Consider the following 19,862-nt stretch of genomic DNA (forward strand, 5'->3'; position numbering starts at 1 on the left):
AATGGAATCATATAATACGTGATCTTTTGTGATGGGCTTATTTCACTTAGTATGTTTTCAAGGTTCATTCATATTGTTAGCATGGATAGTATCTCATTCCTTTCTATTGCTAAACAGTATTCTATTGTAGAGATGTTTCACATTTTGTTTACCTATTAATTTGTTGCTGGACATTTGGCTGGTTTCCACCTCTTCATTATTGTGAATAGTGCTGCTATGAACTTTCATGTACAGGGTATACACTTAGCAGTGGAATTACTGGGTCATATGATAAATCCATGTTTAACTTTTTGAGACTGCCAAACTGTTTTCTTACAGTGGCTACACCGTTTTACATTCCTACCAGCAATGAGAGTTCCAATTTCTTCATATCTCCACTAACACTTGTTATTTATTAAAAAAATTTTTTTTTATTATAGCCATCCTCCTGATTGTGGTCTCTCATTGTGATTTTGCCCATCCCTTTTTATTCCCTCAAATACCAGCTTTCCCTCCAGTAAAGAACTGGAAGGAAAATAATTTTCTCCTACTATATCCTAGAATTGCTTGAAAAATAAATCTGTGAATTGGTATGTATACACTTCACAATACCACTTCAGACCCTATAGATAGCTTTTAAATATTATGGTTATTTTAAAAATGGTCACTCGAGATTCTGGCAATTTCCCATACCCTCCCTCCCCTGAATTTATTTAACAGCTACGTAATAAGATAAAGGCTAACATAGAAAATATCTTGGGAACATGTATTTCTTCTCTTAGGTGATTATATGCTTTTTAAAAACCTCAATCCAATTTTGATATCAGATTTTTTTTCCTATAAAGGTGACAAATGTGAGAATTTATAAAAACAGGTGCGCTGGAAAGCTTACAGTTTTATTCAGAGTCAAATGTGGGCAATTAAAATGCAACAAGAGGAGGAGGACGAAGGAAAACCTTTCCAAAAAGTAAGGTCTTACCAAAAATGTTTACCTTCCGCTTCCCAACTTGGGGTGGTAGTTTTCCTTTAAAAACAAACAAAAATATGTTTTGCCAAATACCAAAATTATGTGTATGCATCTGAAGCAACGAAACAAGAAGACAGGGCGCCTGGGTGGCTCAGTTGGTTAAGCGACTGCCTTCGGCTCAGGTCATGATCCTGGAGTCCCGGGATCGAGTCCCGCATTGGGCTCCCTGCTCGGCGGGGAGCCTGCTTCTCCCTCTGACCCTTCTGCCTCTCATGCTCTCTGTCTCTCGTTCTCTCTCTCTCAAATAAATAAATAAAAAAACAAAAAAACAAGAAGACAAGGTGGAGATGCCTTCTGCAGGTTACCAGAGCTTGAAAGGTATTTCCTGACAAAGGAGCAGCTGCAGATGGGACACCGGGCAAAACTGCATATGCAAATAAGTGCTGGGAAAGTGTCCCTGGGATTCACCTCCTTTGGTTACTTTGAGAAGTCATTACAGGTTATGAAACTTTGTGTTCTAATGCAAACAGGTATGGGAAGCAGTGAAAAGCAGTTCAAGTAACACAGCTGTAGTTAAACACCTGAACAGTAGTGGTGGCTGGAGAAAGAAATATGGCTGATCCAGGTTTTGGACAGTTGGGGTCTTCAGAGCTGCTATTCCAGTAGAATTAGGAAAAAATACCCTTTTCTCAGACTGGTATAATAAATATTGACCCTAAAAATGTTCATAAGTTACTGGCTTCCTTGGACCTAGAGGGAGTCACATGAAAATGATTCTATTTATATCAGAGGATTCACCCCCCCCCCACCTCCCCTGGTCAATTTCTCTCTAATCAGAAAAGGGGGATACTGGTGGATGTCAGCAGGCTCAGACCTCCCACAAACTCGGAATTATTTTCCCCAAATCTACAAAGCAAGAGTCCTGAGTAGCCTATTTTATCCGCAAGGAAATTGTTTAATCAATTCATATATTTGAAGAGCTGCAAAGAAATGGATGGGTGGTGGCTACTTTCTTGCTTCAGAGTTGGGAGAGACTCTAGAGATAAGCCAGAGCAGAAAACCTTCCTACTACACACTCTCGTCTCAGGTTTGAAAATACCACCGTATTCTAGCCAAACTGTTTCATTTACTATTCCTTTATTCCTAAATTAACGAGGAGGTATTAACAAGGACTGTGTGTACAATAAGTGCCCACAATATGGTGACTATTAAGAGACAGCGTAATAAAATATACTCGTGTTTTCCCCACTAGACCTAGGCCACCCAATTTACCAAGCCCTACCCTGGGTTTATATCTAGAAGATGCTGGATTGCTACTTAGTTACCCATCCTGATGATGGGAAGCGCATTCTTCAACAAACACACTGGCTTACAGGCGCTGTGGGTTCCGGGGGTGCGGGGGGGGGGGGGCTTATAAAATGCATAAAGTCTAATAAGATATGGCAGTACCTGCCCCAAATAAAAAGCTCACAACTTGGTGGTGCACACCTGTTATTACCAACCTCTCTTCTTTTTTGGAGCACGACGCTGGAAAAGGGTATGATGGCTAATGTTTAATTGAGCATTTACTATGCGAAAAGACATTCTTCAGGGAGCCTTCGTATTAACTCCATTTGGTTCTCAAATAAGCCTACGACGCAGGTACTATTCTATCCCTATTGCACAGATAAACAGGACAGAGGTTAATTACCCGCAAGGTCACACACCCGTGAAACGGAGTAAAGCGAGACCCCGCGGAGCGGGAGGCGCAGAAGGGCGGGCAGGGGCAGGGGGAGGAGCATAGAGGGCGGGCTTTACCTTCGTCAGGACGCCGCTAACGCCATCCGCTCACTGATTTGCATATCCCCATCTCTTTACCTGCTAGCGTCACCGGTAGGGCTGGAAACCCTCCGTAGGGTTCGGCCTCGATCCTGAGAAGACCTTCCCATAGGCGATGGAGGGTTCGCTTCTTCCTCACAGCCTGGTCGGGAGAGCCGGAGGGCCGGTTCCCGCAGGCGAACTACAACCCCCATTACTCCCCGCGCGGAAGGCTGGGTCCACGCGGAGGGAACGTGGAGGTGTTCCAAAGGTGCCTTGAGGGGGGAAAAAAAAAAAATCACGTACATCTTCCGCCGCCTTTCTACCTTCACACAGGCCTCGCCTCCATCATCTGTTTTATCAACAGAGCGTGCAATGAAGCGTGTAGAGTCGCTCTGTCTTCAGGCGCAGCAGAGGGCAGGCACGACGACGGCGCGCGGGCGCGAGGTCCCCGGGCCGCGCGCGGGGCGGAGCCAGTGGCGGTGGGGCCGGAGCTCAGGCCGGAAGTGTGCGAGGGCGGAGGAAGAGGCGTGAGTGGCTGCGGCCGCGCGCTTCCGGGCAGTGCGTCGACGTCGGCGGGCTGCAAAGGGGTCCTCGGAAGGCTCTCCGGCCAGCACCTTACGCATTCCGCTGGCTGCAAGGCCCTCAGTCTCCGTTCATCTCGCAGTAGGCCGTGACGACATGAGCAGCAAAGAAGGTGGCGTCCTCAGCGGCCCTGGGCGTTATTTTGTCAGAGGGGGCGGATCTCCATCCTTTTTGTCGGATTTTCCACTTCTCTTCACCCTTGAGGGATGCCCTCTCCCCATACAGGCTCAGGGACGGTGGCCCCGGTGATTTCCTGGCCACATTGGTCTTCTTTACACCTCGCCTTTTTTTTTTTTTTTAAATCCTCGAGCTGTATTTTTTAATCTTAGTTCGGTAATTGCTCCACCTTGTGCCAGATCAGGGAAGCCATTGGTGGAGGCCCGGGTGAGGTGAGCTTAAGGTTTGGGGGGAAAAAAGGCAGGGCTGTTGTTCTGTCAGTCCGCTGAGAGAGCCTCTAAGGCGAGGGCCCCGTGGGCGCTGGTTTGAGAGAAAGGAAGGGGTTAGCAGACCTTACGTTTTGTCAGCTCTTGATGGTGGAAGAGTCCTATCCAACTTTTTTCTCCTTCTCTACGTAAGGATCAGGAGGGTTCAGGAAAAGGAAGCATGACAATTTCCCACATAACCAGAGAAGAGAAGGGAAGGATGTTAATTCATCTTCACCTGTGATGTTGGCCTTCAAATGTAAGTTCTCTGTAACGGAAGTTGGCGAAGGGAAGAGGACGAAAGAGGTTGTAGCGAGGATAATTTAGGCATGTTGTGCACACAAAAGAACAGTCCGTCAGAATGTGAGATATGCCTGTGTGACTCTTTTTTACTTTTCCTGGAGGTTTGCTGGGGTGCTGGGTCTGCCATTAAAGTCGAGATCACTCAAGTGTTGACTTTTTTTTATTACAGTTCTACAGGTAAACATTAGTTAACTAACATCAGAAATGCCACATAACTAAAAATTACTGTGTACCCGGTATACAAATATGTATCAGCTGTATATGTCAGGTATATATACACACACATATATTTGATTAGTTGACTCTTAAGCATGTATTGGTTTTGTTTCCTCAACTAGACTTTTGAAGACAGGGATTACAATTTTTGTTTTGACTGTTAACACTTTGCACAGAGTGGGAACTCATCTATTAGTAAATCATATACATGTTAAATACACACTATACATATATAATGTGTATGTGTGTGTATATATGTTACAGTCCTCCTTTTAACTTGGTCAAGTTGCTCCTCATTTCAAAACAAAACATAAAACAAAATTCTCCTTCCTGTCATTCTGGATCCACCCTCCTATAGCTTATGGCTTCTGTGGTTCAGGAACCTGAGAATGCCTGAGCTGTTGATTCTAACTCCCACTTATCTGAAGGCTGGATTGGGGCTGGAGGATCCACAGCAATTGACAAGTTAGGCCGTCTGCCAACAACCAGCTCTCAGTCCTCACATGGAGCCCCCCATTGTGCTACTTGAGTGTCCTAACGTCATGGCATCTAGCTTCCCCAGTTAGCAAGGAGGAAACCACAATCTCCTTATGTCCTGATCATAATACATGGTCACTTTTGCTACATTCTGTTTGTTAGAAATGAGGCAATTTAAAAACTGCTTCATGTTTAAAGGGAAGGGAATTAGGTTCCACCTTTTGAAGGGAGTCTCAAATAATTTCTGGGCATATTTTAAAACCGCTGCACCTACAGTGATCTTAAAAGGTTAAGACAACTTGTAATCGAGAGTGTATTGATAAAATTGTATACACAGTGGAGAAAATGAAGTGGGCCGGGTATTCCCTATCCTTATACTCTGACACACCCTATACAGAGCTGCTTGTTTCCAAGCATATGTTGCTTTTGTATGTTTCTGTTTGCCTTTTCACACATAGTTCTTTAAGCTCGAGGTTGCTTCTAAATTGCTGCCCCCATTGTCCGTCTGGTGAACTATGGTTTTCTTCATGACCTAGCTCAAGTATCTTCTTCCTTGGAAGCTGTTTTGATTTTTCTTTCAAGCAGATTTATTGACAGACATTGCATTTATTCATTATCCATCCATTTAGTTATGAAGTATTTATTGAGCGTCTACTCTAGAATGTGTTAGTAGTAAACAAGAAAAATGTGGTTCCTGCTTTCGTGAACCTTTACATATATTTATTATGTATTTTATTTATTTGTTTACATGTTTGTCTTTAACTGGACTATGCTTGAGGATAGGAATTGTCTTATTTAACTTTGTAATCATAGTATCTAATTCACAATGGTCATTAATATTTATAATAAATAATGAAAGCTTTTGATTGCCTTTAAGTATCAGGCAAAATCCCAGCTTAATTATTATCTCAGTAATAAAAGAGCAGATGTATTTGGTCCTTGTCAACCTGTTAATTTGGTTAATAGTTTACTCAAGTTCTGGGTTTTTTTAATTCATGCAAAATACATCTGTACTCCCTGTAGGACAGGCAGTTTGGTAGGTCTTTGGCATGACAGTGCTTCTGAAGGAAAGTGGTGACTAATTAAGAGTTAAGTGGTTTATGGGTATTTCAGTGACTGGGGCTTGGAAATTCAGAAAGTTAATGTCCTTAAAAGTTATAAACTTTTAATTAAAAAAAATCCAGGTTTTTGTGGGGAGAGATAATATTGCATGTGGTAGGGTGATTAAAAAAAAGTTAGGTAACTTAGGTAGTTGGAAGTAATTTTTGTAAGTCTGTGATAATTCTATGATAACAATCTCATATTTACTAGATGAGGTGTTTTTGTTTTTGTTTTTAACAATATATACATCTTACTGTGAGGCTGTGAGTGGTAAAACCCAGTTAAAGCATACCTGTGTTTAAAGAAAGAATATTTTGGTTACTAGCAGTCTTTGATTTCCAGATACTTTAAAAATAAATGAGATGATATGCTCTTCATTTTTATAAAGTAAGAGTTGCTTTATTGTGCGTAACAGTGCTGTTTGATAGGCTTGAAGCATAGAATGTGCATGCTTATGGTTGTAATAATGTGTTGTTAGCATTTCAGCAGGAACTTGATGCAAGACATGACAAATATGAGAGACTTGTGAAACTTAGTCGGGATATAACTGTTGAAAGTAAAAGGACAATTTTTCTCCTCCACAGGATTACAAGGTGAGTAAATATCTTAAAAATTTGTTACAGTTGCATACAGTTTGATATGTACTATGTATTTTGTAATGCTTTATACCTCAGTGGACAGTAACTTGCTGTTAGAATATTCCATGATTTATTCTATGAACCCTGGGATCAGAAGAAGTTAGCAGCAAGTAGATTTTTTTTTTAAAGAGAGTCAGCTAGCATGAGCTGAGGGGGAGGGGAAAAGGGAGAGGGAGAGAGAGAATCTTAAGCAGGCTCCATGCGCACTGTGGAGCTAATGTGGGGCAGTCCCACAACCCTGAGATCATGACCTGAGCCAAAAACCAAGAGACACCCAGTGGACTGAGCCACTTAGGCATCCCAGTAGCAAGTAGGTTTTAAGAATAAATATTTTAATCAGTATAGGAAGGGAAAGTTCTTATTTTCAGAGCAGCTAGGGATTTTGTGTTAAGATCACTCAGTGATACAGGTGTTTGTGAAAATATTAAATTTCTAATGGTTTATTAGAGCCCGTTAAAGCTTTACTAGTTGATACATGCAAAATTTTATATTAGATCAGTGTTGAAATCTGCTTTATTTATCTTCCTATTCATTGTTTAACTCATTGCAATCTGCTTTTCTGCCTCACAACTATTGAAATTGCCCAGTTACTCTCCTATTGCTAAATCTAGTGCATACTCTTCTTATTTTACATTTTTGTAGCATATGATACTATTGACTGCTTAATTCTTCTTTAGAACTTTCTTTTCCTTCAGCTCTGAGGCATCTTTTCTTTGAAATTTCTTTCTGTAAGATTATTTTACTTTATTTTTCTAGGTAGGCTCTGTATATATCCTGGATTCCTTGGTTGCAAATAAAAGAAACCAGCTTATGAGGCGCCTGGTGGCTCAGTTGGTTAAGTGTCCAACTCTTGGTTTTGGCTCAGGTCGTGCTCTCATGGTCAGGAGATCGAGCCCCATGTTGGGCTCTGCACTCGGGTGGAGTCTGCTTGAGATCCTCTACTTCTGTCCCCCCCCCCCCCGCCCCCGCTCATGTGCGTATATGTTCTCTCTCAAATAAATAAATAAAATTAAAAAAAAAAAAGGAAAGAAACCAGCTTAAACTACCCTAAGCAGAAGAGGGAAATGAATTACAGAGATTCAGGAATATCTTATGAATGCAGCTAGGTATCTCTATCTTCCATCTTTGCTTCGTGTTTACTTCCTATTTCATTTAATTGGCTTTCTTTGCTTCTCTGTTTTACCTGAGATTAGAAGGTGCCCACCCGCTAACTAACTCCCAAAGAGAGACTCTTGTTAAAAATTACAAATGCCTTTAGAAGGATTTACAGTGTATGTCTTATAAAGTGTTTAAGGAAGTCCAGATATAATTTATCATCTTTTTATTATTAAAAATATTACTGGGGGCATGGGGGTGGCTCAGTCAGTGAAGCCTCTGCCTTTGGCTCAGGTTATAATCTCCGGGTTCTGGGATCGAGCCCCGCATCGCTTCTCCCTCTCCCCCTCCCCCTGCTTGTGCTCTCTCTCGCACTGTCTCTCTCTGTCAAATGAATAAATCTTTAAAAAAAATATTACTGAAGTATTCTAATCACTCATTTACAACTTTTTTTTCATTTACAACTTTTAAGATAATGTGCTAATAGTTTAATTTTTATACTATTTTATTTATTTTATTCTATTAAGTGGAAGTGAATTTGCCATACATAGATTTACTGGAATGTGGCACTGTTAACTTTGTTTTATCTTACCTGACTCTAAAATTAGTTTTTGCTTATTTTTTTAATGAGTTCTCAGCTTATATTACAGAAAGATTTTAAGTTATTCTTGAACTTGAGCTTGTATTATGGAAAGAAGCAACACTGTTTCGACTAATTATGAACACTTTTTCAATACAAATTGCAATTTTAAAAGAATTGGCATCAGTATGCAGCAGTTTAAGAAATAATAGAACTGTGACAGGGGATCTTAATATTTTAGAAAAAGCCATGTTATTGTGTAAAGTCATCTTTTAAGTATTTCTCCCATCAAAAACAGTACATTGTTACAGTAAACTTAGAAAGTTATAATCTTTAGGAAGATAATAAATTGTATAAAAGTAAAGATACTGAATGAAAGAAGTCAGTCACAATACCCAAAGACAGCTACTGTAAGTGGGCAGATTTCATATTTTATACACATATTTTATATATATATACATATATATGTATTATTATTATTATTATTTTTTTTAAAGCTCTTTGCCCAATGTGAGGCTTGAACTCCTGACCCTGAGATTAAGAGTCGCATGCTCTACTAACTGAGCCAGCCAGGCATCCCTGATTTTACGTATTTCTAATAAAATATAATTGTGGTTTTGAGTTAGAAGCATCCAGATACAATATTTATTTAGCCCTGTGTTCATTGGTATTTAGATTATTTCAGTTTTTCACTAACAAAGCATCTGGCTGATATTCTAAAAGTTCCCAATATCTTGATTATAGTGCTCCTGATACGGAAGAGATATTGACTGATTCAGAAATTAAATTGGATGGTGTTAGACAAAAGATATTGCAAGTAGCCCAAGAGCTCTCAGGAGAAGACATGCATCAATTTCATAGAGCCATTACTACAGGTAAGTGTAGGTTCACTTCAGTGGTAATATTAAAAAAAAAAAACAGCAGTGTGTTACATGATTAATGTGTGAGTTGCATGAATTTTAATTGACACTTGGTGAAATGTTATTGGCTTTAAAAATTGGGACTTTGGAATAATAATATAAAGATAATCCAAAAACATTTAATTGGCTTTATTATTCCAATTATGTAGAATAGTCATTGATAGATTTTAATAAAGTCATTGAAAAAACAGACCTAACAGAATGAACTGTATTCTTGATTGTGTAGGGTGTATTTAGACAGGGCACATCTCATTTCCCACTGTGGGTATATCTCTCTGGTGGTTCTGAGTTTCAATTTAAGTAGGCTTATAAAAGAGAATATATTGCCTAGCCAGGTGGACCCAGCATCTCATAATTGTGACTCCATACTGGAATTTTAGGATAGTACTGGGTTTTATATAAACACAAATCACTTTATATATATACACAAATCGGTCACATAAATATTTAAAGTATGTGGTTCTTTTCATCCTTTTCTTAATGTGAATTCATTGACAGGAGAGATACTATATAATTCAAAAAGGTAAAGTCAAAGGTTGATTGATATTTATAGAAGAATGTGAAAGTTCTCTGTTTCTATCATATAGCTGATTCCACTGAACTCAGAGCATTTCAGCATGAGAAATGAATTTACGTGGTACCTGCTCAGTGTGTCCGGTTTTGCTATGAATTTATGTGGTACAATATGAATTTATGTGGTAAATGCTCAGTGTGAACATTTATAATTTCAACTTGTTTTTCGGAAATGTCAACCTACAAATGAATTTATGTGGTAAATGCTCAGTGTGAACATTTATAATTTCAACTTGTTTTTCAGAAATGTCAACCTGTAGTATGTTTAAATGTCTTTTGTTGTTGCTCAGTAATTATATATATAGTTGACCCTTGAACAATGGGTCAGGACTAGGGGTGCTGACTCCTCACACAGCCATAAATCTACATAAAACTTTTGACTCCCCCAAAACTTAACTACCAATAGCCTCTTATTGACTGGAAGTGGTACTGATAATATGAACAGTCTGTTAACACGTTATTTTTTTTTTTTTTTAAGATTTTATTTATTTATTTGACACAGAGACACAGCGAGAGAGGGAACACAAGCAGGGGGAGTGGGAGAGGGAGAAGCAGGCTTCCCCGCAGAGCAGGGAGCCTGATGTGGGGCTCTATCCCAGGACCCTGAGATCATGACCTGAGCCGAAGGCAGACGCTTAATGACTGAGCCACCTAGGCGCCCCTAAAACAAGCCTCTTGAATAAAACATGAGAATATCTTCGTGATCTTGTAGTAGAAAAGATTTTTTTTGAAATGACACTAACATTAACTGATAAAGGATAAATGGATCAATTGGATTTCATTAAAAGTAAGACATCATTTATCAGAAGACATCATTAAAGTGAAAAGGCAAGGTGAAGTCTGAAGAGAAGACACATACATATCTTGGATAAAGGACTCACATAGAGAATATATGAAGAATTCCTACAAATCAACAAGAAGACATGCAATTTTAAAAATTGGGCAGGGGTGCCTGGCTGGCTCAGTGGGCAGAGCTTGTTATTCTTGATCTCTGGGTCATGAGTTCGAGCCCCATGTTGGGTGTAGAGATTACTTTAGAAAAAATGGACAAAAAACTTCAACAGGGCCTCATAATGAATATTCATATAGCTAATAAGCATATGAAAAGGTGCTGAGCATATTCACTAGAGTCATGCAAAGTAAAGCCAAATGAGATACCATTTACTCACCTGCAAGATTAAATTATAAAGGGTGACAATACCACTTTAGAAAGCTTTGGCAGTATTTAGCTAAAAATATGTGTCTACTGCATGATCCCTTCTGGGGATGTACCCAATAGTGAGGCTCATGTTACCAAAAGACACATGCAAGAAAGCTGGTAACAGCTGTAGTGATAATATCCTAAAACTGAAAAATGACCCAAGATGTCCATCAACAGGAGGTTGGATAAATAAATTGTGGTATATTTGTACAGGGTAATAACTACATAGCAATAATAAATGATAAGCATACATGCCAGCAAATATGAATCTCACATACATTCTCTTGGGTGAAATAAGCAGACACAAAGGAGTATCTGCTGTATAATTCCATTTAAGTGACGTTCAAAAAGAGGCAAAATTAATATAAGGAGTTAAAAGGCAGGATAGTGGTTACCTGGGAGTGGAGGTTGGGGGCAGGGGTTATTGATTAGAGGCATGAAGGAACCTTCTGGAGTGATAGAAATGTTTTGTACTTTTAGCTGGGTGGTGTTACATAGTGTACACATATGTAAAAATTCACTGAGTTACATATTTAAGATTTATATAATTTATATAAATTGTAACTCATTTTTTTTTTACAAAGTCACTATTGACAAATTCTTAGTTCCTTTTTCCAGAGCAGTTCTTTATATCAGGAGATCATATCAATAATCTCTTTATGGTATAGGGGTGCTTGGCTGGCTTAGAAGAGCCTGTGACTCTTGATCTTGGGGTTGTGAGTTTGAGCCCCACATTGGGTATAGAGATTAGTTAAATAAATAAAACTTAAAAAAAAGTCTCTTTGTGGCAGTCTTGTGGTGAAAATAAATGCCATGTTTAGTGAAAACAGCTATGCCATTTGTATTGATGATATTCTTTGTCAGAATCCTTTTGGTGAGGTTTCTCTTGGGTACCCTGACATTTCTAGTTGTTAGGCAGGGCAGATAATGTTTTTTGTTTGTTTTGTTTAGATTTTATTTATTTCTTTGACAGAGAGAGTGAGAGCATGTGCACAAGCAAGGGGAGTGGCAGGCAGAGGGAGAGGGAGAAGCAGATTCCCCGCTGAGCAGGGAGGCCTATGCTCTTGAGCAAAGGCAGATGCTTTACCCACTGAGCTACCCAGGCACCCCATGGGGCAGATAATGTTTGTGGCAATGTTTGCCTTGTTCTATTTGATTTCCTGAAATTTTTATCTGCCTCTTCTAGTGGAAGTGGATTGGGAAGGAGGTAAGCTTGAACATCTAGCACATTTCCCTTTGTCAGTTCTCAGGGTTGACTGGAATCCAAAAGTGGCATTTTTAGGCTGCAGGTATGTTATAGATCTTTTCAGGGATATAGATCAGGAGCGGTGGTATTGGGGTGCCTGGCTGGACTTGGTCGGAAAAGCATGTGACTCTTGATCTCAGGCTCCTGAGTTCGAGCCCCATGTTGGGAGTAGAGGTTACTTAAAAAAAAAAAAAAAACACAATAAACAGGAGCAGTGGTGTTTATCATTTGTTGATATGTGAGTATTATACTGCCATGAGGAGTCCCAGTGATGTATTGCTATCGTTCCTCCCTGAGAGCTGGAGTAGTAGCTTGAACCATACTAGCGACAGATCCATGGCAGACTTATATTTCAGTCAGAGTGGTCCTGCCATGTATAAATAGGTATGCATGTATAATCCAAAGGGCTACTGGGTGGCGGAATTGGTGGTGGGGAGCAAGTTGGATCTCTCTGTTTCTAGAAAGTCCTTGATCTGAAGAAGCAGTATGGTCTAAATGTCTTACTGCATCTACAGCTTCTAAGTATCCTATTAACTTGGGTAACTAAAGGCAAGAGTTTGAATAACTTCCATAAGCTTGATCATTTTCCTGTTATATCATGCAATAAGCTTATCTTGTAAAAATTCATGGCAATGTAATACATATAATAAAAGCTGGCTACAGTAGTCTTCACTTTTGACTTCAGTCCATGCTTAAAACTTTTGTACTTCTGTAAGAACTGGTATATTTTCCTCACAATGTTGGTGCTTTGTCATGATGATGTGTTTAGATTAAACTTCTCAATTCCATATTAGTTCAAGGTTAAGCCCTGCTAATCCTGATAACTTAAAGTTCTGGTGGGACAGCGTAGATTTGCTTTATTTCGCCCAGTAATCTATTTTGTATGTTCTTTGTCAATGAGTAAAGTGTAAGGAAAGACTTTAAACAAGAGCGAGGACCATATGGATAGTGACATGAAAAGAAACCTAGAAAGTTGCACTTGGCTTTTAGAACAAAACAGAGAAATGAAGAAAAAAGATAAAAGGGACATTTCATTGAATCAATAGAATGTTTCTTAAGTCAGGAAGGAGACAATGGACTCTTGGAAAGAGTTTAGATAGGGCATTAATAAAATGGAAGCAGTCTTCAGATTTTCCCTCTTCAGTGTATCATTGAGGATTATTTGAAGCAATTCCATTTTAGGCCTTTATCTATTTTTTGTAAGTTTTTTTGAAGATTGCCTACTCATGGGTTAAAAATTTAAGGATTCCTTGTATCTCACTTTTCTGTAGTTAAGTCCTTAAAATAAAATGAGATTCTTTGGGGCGCCTGAGTGGCTCAGTCATTAAGCGTCTGCCTTCGGCTTGGGTCCGTGATCCCAGGGTCCTGGGATCGAGCCCCACATCGGGCTCCCTGCTCGGCGGGAAGCCTGCTTCTCCCTCTCCCACTCCCCCTGCTTGGGTTCCCTCTCTCGCTGTGTCTCTCTCTATCAGATAAAAAATCTTTAAAAAAAAAAATGAGATTCTTTAAGCTGAAGCAATAAAATTGTTTTTTTCTTAAAGTTAAGGAATAAAGCGTTAAATACAGAGGTAACTGGGACTTAAAATTTTGCTGACAGGTATTTTGTTTGATAAAATAAGGTTACTTATAATTAGAGTAGCATTAACAATATGATGTTTATGAATAGCTTGCTGCTTGTAATTGTTAAATGCTTGTTTTGGTGTTACTCCAAATAGTTGTTCTTTTGACTTGAAGATAAAACAATTCTGGCATTGAACTAAAGGAGTTCTGTGCTTTTCCTCATTAAGAATAGTGCTAATGGCACGCAGAGCATTTCCCTAAGGGATACTTGTGTGAGCTTAAACATTGAGTATCCTCCTAATAATTGAACAACAACAAAAAGTTAGGTCTGTTTTCTACGCATTTCTTATCAGAGTAGATTGCAGATCGTCCCAAGGGATGGTTAAACAAATGAACGAATAATTAGTTGCTTGAAATAAGTCACTTAAAAAAATATTGGGTTCTGTCATGTTTTTGTTTTGTGTTTTTCTCTTGTTGAAAAATTAACAGTTGGGGGAATATGTTCTCCATCTCAAAGAAAAAAAAATTTTTTTTGTTTAGTTTATATCACTCTGATAATGATAAAAATTATCATTTAATTTTGAGACATTTTGGTGTACATAACTAAGTTCAGACCCAAACTAATATTTTAATTCTCCTATTCAGGAATGTGAATGATGGGTTAAGTGGATGTTTTGGGCCAGTTAGAGATTTGTTTTTAAGCTGTTGTTCTTTATGACCTTTGCAGTATCTCTAAGTTATAGATATTCTTACTGCTAAATAAGTGGGAAAATTGAGTTACACAGGAGTTAAGCAACTTGCCCAAGATAAGCTAGTAAGTGGTACCATTGGTTTCTTACCATATGGATTTAATTTATGTATTGACTTTAGAACCTACCTAACTCCTAGTAAAGGCTTAATCTTGCTTTAAGTCCCCTTCCCCCCAATATTAGGGTTTTCCTTACAAACCCAGCACACATTATATAGCTCTTATGTTGCTATTTTTGTCCATAGCACTCAAAACCTTCTGACATACTATGTAGTTTCTTTATATATTATATTGTCTCTTTCCTGTATTAGAACGTGGATTCTACAAGTCTCTACAGATGTTGTTGTTGTTCACTGATGTATCCCAGACACATAACAGGTGTTTGATAAATGTTGAAAGAATGAAGAACAAAACTATTTTAAAAGGACTTTTATTTTTTTGTTCAACCAAATCCTTTATCTGATGATTTGCTTTTGCAAATTTTTATTTGACTTTTTGTTCCTTCCAAAAGAAAACGTGTTTCCAGTGGCTGTTACTGATACATGATAGTAGAAACAGGATCAGTATTAATATTTAGGAAATTCTAAACTTTATTATATCAGTACAGAGAAGTTTGATACAGGTTCAGCCTATCAGCAAAATTCAGAAGGCTCACTGAGAAAATGAACTAGGATACGAAGAGTCATAAGCCTTTGTAATGATAGAAGAATTTAGTGACGGGAAAGATACGGTTGAAAATTGAATTTATCTGATTATGTATGAGATTCAGTATGCCAGAGATGTTATGATAAAGCTAAGAACTGAAACAGATGAATAAACCGTGACATTTTGGTGGCTTACCAAAGCAGGAGTTGTTTCTTTCTCACTTTAAAGTCCAGGCTTTGTGATGGTAGTTTGCACGTGCTCTGCCAGCTTAGTCATTCAGGGACCCAGGGTCATGGGGCTCTGGTATTATCAATACATGGTTTCCAAGATGAGCTAGGGCATCAAAATAAAGCCGGTGGGTTGTGGGAAAGAAGAGTGCAGGGTGATGCCTGAGGTGTTTGTGGGCCAGCCCTGCAAAAGATAGATCACGTCTGTCCACATTTTATTGGCCAGTCACGTGGCCACATCTAACTTCAAGGGAGAATGAGAAATATGGTCTCTTCCTGTGCCAAGGATAATGAAATATGTTTGGTGAATAGTCAGTTTTTCTCTGCCCAGTATGGCAATTTGATGTCCATTTGCTTTAGTGGAAATTCCAGGTATATGCGTGATGATGGATTTAAATTTTTTTTCTGAATATATTTTAATTTTGTTTGAAAACATTCATTTTACCTAATTTGAGAATAATTTTATAACTGAAAGAATGGTTAGAGGATACCTAGTCCCGCTACCTCATTTTCTAAACGAGCTTAGTGATGGTATTGGAATTGAAATCTGATTTGTTTCATCTGCTCTGATACATTTTCTGCTAGACCACCTCTTCTCTGATAGCTAGTATTTAGTGCTTTTTCCTATAATTGTTTTTTCCAAAGCCAAAGGCTTTTACTTGACTATCTCAGATCCTGTATTTGGTTAAAGAGACTCGTACTTCCGTTAATTTTACCTATACATGTAAGTAAAATAGTTTAAATTTGCATTTAAATGTGAGATGGTTCAGTAGACATTTTTCCTGACTATTTTAATCACAATTTAGGGGTGCCTGGGTGGTTCAGTCAGTTAAGCATCTGCCTTCGGCTCAGGTCATGATCCTGGGGTCCTGGGATCGAGCCCCATGTTGGGCTCTCTGCTCGGTGGGGAGCCCACTTCTCCCTCTCCCTCTGCCTGCCGCTCTGCCTACTTGTTCTCTCTCTGTCAAATGGGTGAATAAAATCTTTTAAAACAAAATCACAATTTAATAAGTGTATATGTCATAGTGCAAACCCCTGTGGTGAATAGTATGACTATGAGAAAGTCTCTGTAGGCATTTTCTGGGTTACAAAAACTCCGTTTGTAAACATTCTTTTAGATAAATGTCTGGTTTGTACAACTTAGACTGTCCAAGTATGAGGTCTTTTAGCCTAGTTTCTCTTTTCACCTTTGAACGTTCCTATTTTCTGAAATCCTGTTTGAGAAAGCTACTTTTTTGAGCTGAGGTCTGTCAGTTGATAAGGATGGAGCTAAGTAGGGAACATGGAAGAGACAACTTCTTGTTTAGTTTTGTACAAATGCACCAAGTCAAAGAGCATCTTATTCCACGACAAACTATTTTAATTTAATATGCCTTAATAGGATAAACAGTAGTGTTCCATTAATATAATTTGCCATTACTTAGTTTTTAAAATTTTATTATTTATTTATTTATTTTTAAAAGATTTTATTTATTTATTTGACAGAGAGAGACACAGCGAGAGAGGGAACACAAGCAGGGGGAGTGGGAGACGGAGAAGCAGGCTTCCCGAGGAGCAGGGAGCCCGATGGGGGGCTCAATCCCAGGACCCTGGGATCATGACCAGAGCCGAAGGCAGACGCTTAACGACTGAGCCACCCAGGCGCCCCTGCCATTACTTAGAATTATAGTGCATGTTGGGCTATTTCAAAAGAACGGCCTCTTTTAATGTGAGTTAATACACTGCAAAGAAAACAGTAACAGAAAAATCACTGATTTCTTTGAAGAAGTTAGAAAATGTTGTCTAGGGGCGCCTGGGTGGCTCAGTTTGTTGGGCGGCTGCCTTCGGCTCGGGTCATGATCCTGGACTCCCGGGATCGAGTCCCGCATCAGGCTCCCTGCTCGGTGGGGAGTCTGCTTCTCCCTCTGACTCTACCCCTTCTTGTGCTCTCTCTTTCACTCTCTCTCTCTCTCAAATAAAATAAAATTAAAAAAAAAAAAAAAAAAAAGAAAATGTTGTCTAACAAAAATTAATCACCTTCATTCTTTTTTTTTTTTTTAAGACAAATGATGGCATATGCATTGTGAGCTTTATTTTTCCAAAGATAATGCCCTCATTCTTATTTTAATTATTCTCATTTCAGTTTAATTCAACAGTTTCAGAGGGCCCTTGTCCAGACACTTATATTATTCCGTATAAATCCTGCAGTGTAGGTAGATGTCTGTTCTTCACAAATAGGAAATTGAAGTGTAGTAAAGTTAATAAATGACCTTAGTTCACACAGCTAATGAGACTGAGTTAGCTTTTGAACCTCATTTCAGGTCTGCCTTTCTTTTATGCCATTCTCATACTTTATTTGGAGGAAGGCTAGAGGCAGGGAGGTAAGGAGGCGTGGTCGTCATTCTAGGTGTGAAATGAATAGAGCCTCCAGGTTGGTGTTAGCAATGTGGATGGAAAGGGAAGAACATACTTAGAGGATATGGTTTTTTAAAATGTGCAAGAGAAAGGAAATAGTCTCAGGACAACCTTTAGGTTTCTGGTTTGGCCAGCTGGTTGTATGGGCATGTTATTTAAGAGAAGAAAACTGGAGGGTGGAATGGGTTTTGGGATGATTAATTGGAAATTATGGGGCATCCAACTAGGTGCCTAATAGGCAATTGGATATATGGGTCTGGAGAACTGATAATACAATACAGGACTGATCTTCAGTTACAGCCTTAGAGTCATCAGCTTATCAGCTGCTGTTGGGTTTATACATATGAATAAAATTATCCAAGGAGAGCATAGGGTGAGAAGAAAGTCAAAGACTTGGTCCTGTGGAACTTTACAGGGAATAGAATATTTGATAGAATAAGATCCCAGAAGAACCAGGAGAGGGTGGGATCCAGAGCTTAGGTGGATTGACAAGCCTTATAGGAGAGGAAAGCCACCTCTTCGGAGATGGGCAGTTAAGGATGGGTATAGAGGTAGGCAGTGGAGGAAATTTTTGCTTAATATCTCTCTTTTTCTGCTGTGTGCTAAAGGAAAAAGGATGGGAGGTGAGGCAGTGGTTTGGAATTGATGGGAGACTGGAGATAAAAGAAGGACTGTGAGGGGAGTGGGGGTCAGAACTTAACCAGGGACATTTATTGTGATTGTTAATCATTTTTGAAAGTTTACCTGATCAATAAATTTGATCTTTTCTGTATAACAGTAGGAGTGAATGAGATAGAAAGTTAGATTAATTTGTGGTTAGGGTTTTGCTAATTAGTTGCAGCAGGATGACAATGGGAGAAGTAGGACAAGATACTCTGCTCAATAAACTACTATGGCCATTTTGGTTGTTAAAAGAATACCTCTGTGTCTGTTGGTAAGTAGTATATTATTAACTGTGATGAGTAGCAAAGTCAATAAATACGAATTTCAACATATCCGGTTTATCTCCTAAGCCAAACAGGCACTGTGATTCCAAGATACTGTAGTAGTTTGTAGTTTGCCATAGTAAAATACCACAGACTGGGTGGCTTAAACAATAGGAATTTATTTTTCCCCATTTCTGGAGCCTTAAAGTCCAATATCAAGGTGTTGGCAGGGGTGGTTTTTTTCTGAGGCCTCTCTCCGGTATAAAGATGGCCCCTTTCTTTCTGTGTCCTCACATGGTCTTTCCTCTGTGCACAGGCATCCCTGGTGTTTGTCTCTCTATGCTAATCTCCTCTTTTTATAAGGACACCAGTCAGGTTGAATTAATCCTCTGAGTTACCAGAGTTAGGGCTTCAACATATAAATTTGGGGGAGGTACATAGTTAAGCCCATGACCTACTTTCTGGTTTTGTGCAGTGCAGCCAGGGGGCAAGCTGTAAAATTAATAATGTTATTTTGGGGTGGGGAGACTGGGGAGTTGCTTTGAGTTAAGTCCAGAGGTGCAGTTGGGGGGATTTGTGTTGTGCAGCTGATCCCCCCCCTTCTGTAAACCTCTGAAGAAATGCCCTTTCTAAGGGGACAAGCAGGTAGCATTTGGGAAGTCTGCCAGGAACCAGGGATATAAACAGGTGTTTCATGCAAAGCATATTTCCTCAGGTTGCAGTAATAGTCTTTGAGGTAGGTTCAGGAGAGCTTTACTTTAGTTGAGACATACCACCTGATGGTGAGGGGAGAGGTCTGGGGGGAGGAATCTGCCCTAGGTCTTAAAGAATGACCGAAGGACAGCACACCTCTCCCACCTGATAAGTGACATCCAAACCTTTCTCTTTTTCTTCTACTCCCTTTATTTATATCTCTTGGCTAGAGTGGCTAGAGTGAGGATGATGAGAGAGGAACAGAGATTTGATGAGTAGTGGAGAGAGTAGAAGTAGAGACAGGCCTGTGAATCCCCACATAGGCAGGATCCCCAGTCACTGAATGACTGTCATTTTAATGGAGGAAGTCAGGGGAAGAGTTTGATGATGTTATCAAATCATGCCTCAGTGGCTTCATTTAGTTAGAGAAAGACAGATTGAACAAAAGACTTTTCCACCAGCATCTAAAAATCAAGAAACAATTCGATAAGTAACTTATGTTTATATCTTATGGCACTTGGTAAGCAGTTTTATAATAAATATAGTTTAATATAGTAAGACAATAAAAG

The 19,862-nt window shown here is 39.2% G+C and overlaps 1 protein-coding gene across 1 annotated transcript in view; it reads left to right on the forward strand.

Annotated features, from left to right (window-relative positions):
• Window positions 1–2,763: 2,763 nt before the first annotated feature.
• Window positions 2,764–19,862, forward strand: part of TSNAX (translin associated factor X) — a 33,195-nt gene continuing 16,096 nt past the window's right edge. Inside the window, exons 1-4 of the mRNA XM_032430290.1 lie at window positions 2,764–3,440; window positions 3,905–4,009; window positions 6,326–6,440; window positions 8,905–9,035. Of these exons, the coding sequence (XP_032286181.1) occupies window positions 3,425–3,440; window positions 3,905–4,009; window positions 6,326–6,440; window positions 8,905–9,035 (367 nt within the window). The 5' untranslated portion in view covers window positions 2,764–3,424. The remainder of the gene's footprint in view (window positions 3,441–3,904; window positions 4,010–6,325; window positions 6,441–8,904; window positions 9,036–19,862) is intronic.

Source organism: Phoca vitulina, unplaced genomic scaffold (assembly GCF_004348235.1).
Source record: "Phoca vitulina isolate PV1807 unplaced genomic scaffold, GSC_HSeal_1.0 scaffold43, whole genome shotgun sequence".
Lineage (NCBI taxonomy): Eukaryota > Metazoa > Chordata > Mammalia > Carnivora > Phocidae > Phoca > Phoca vitulina.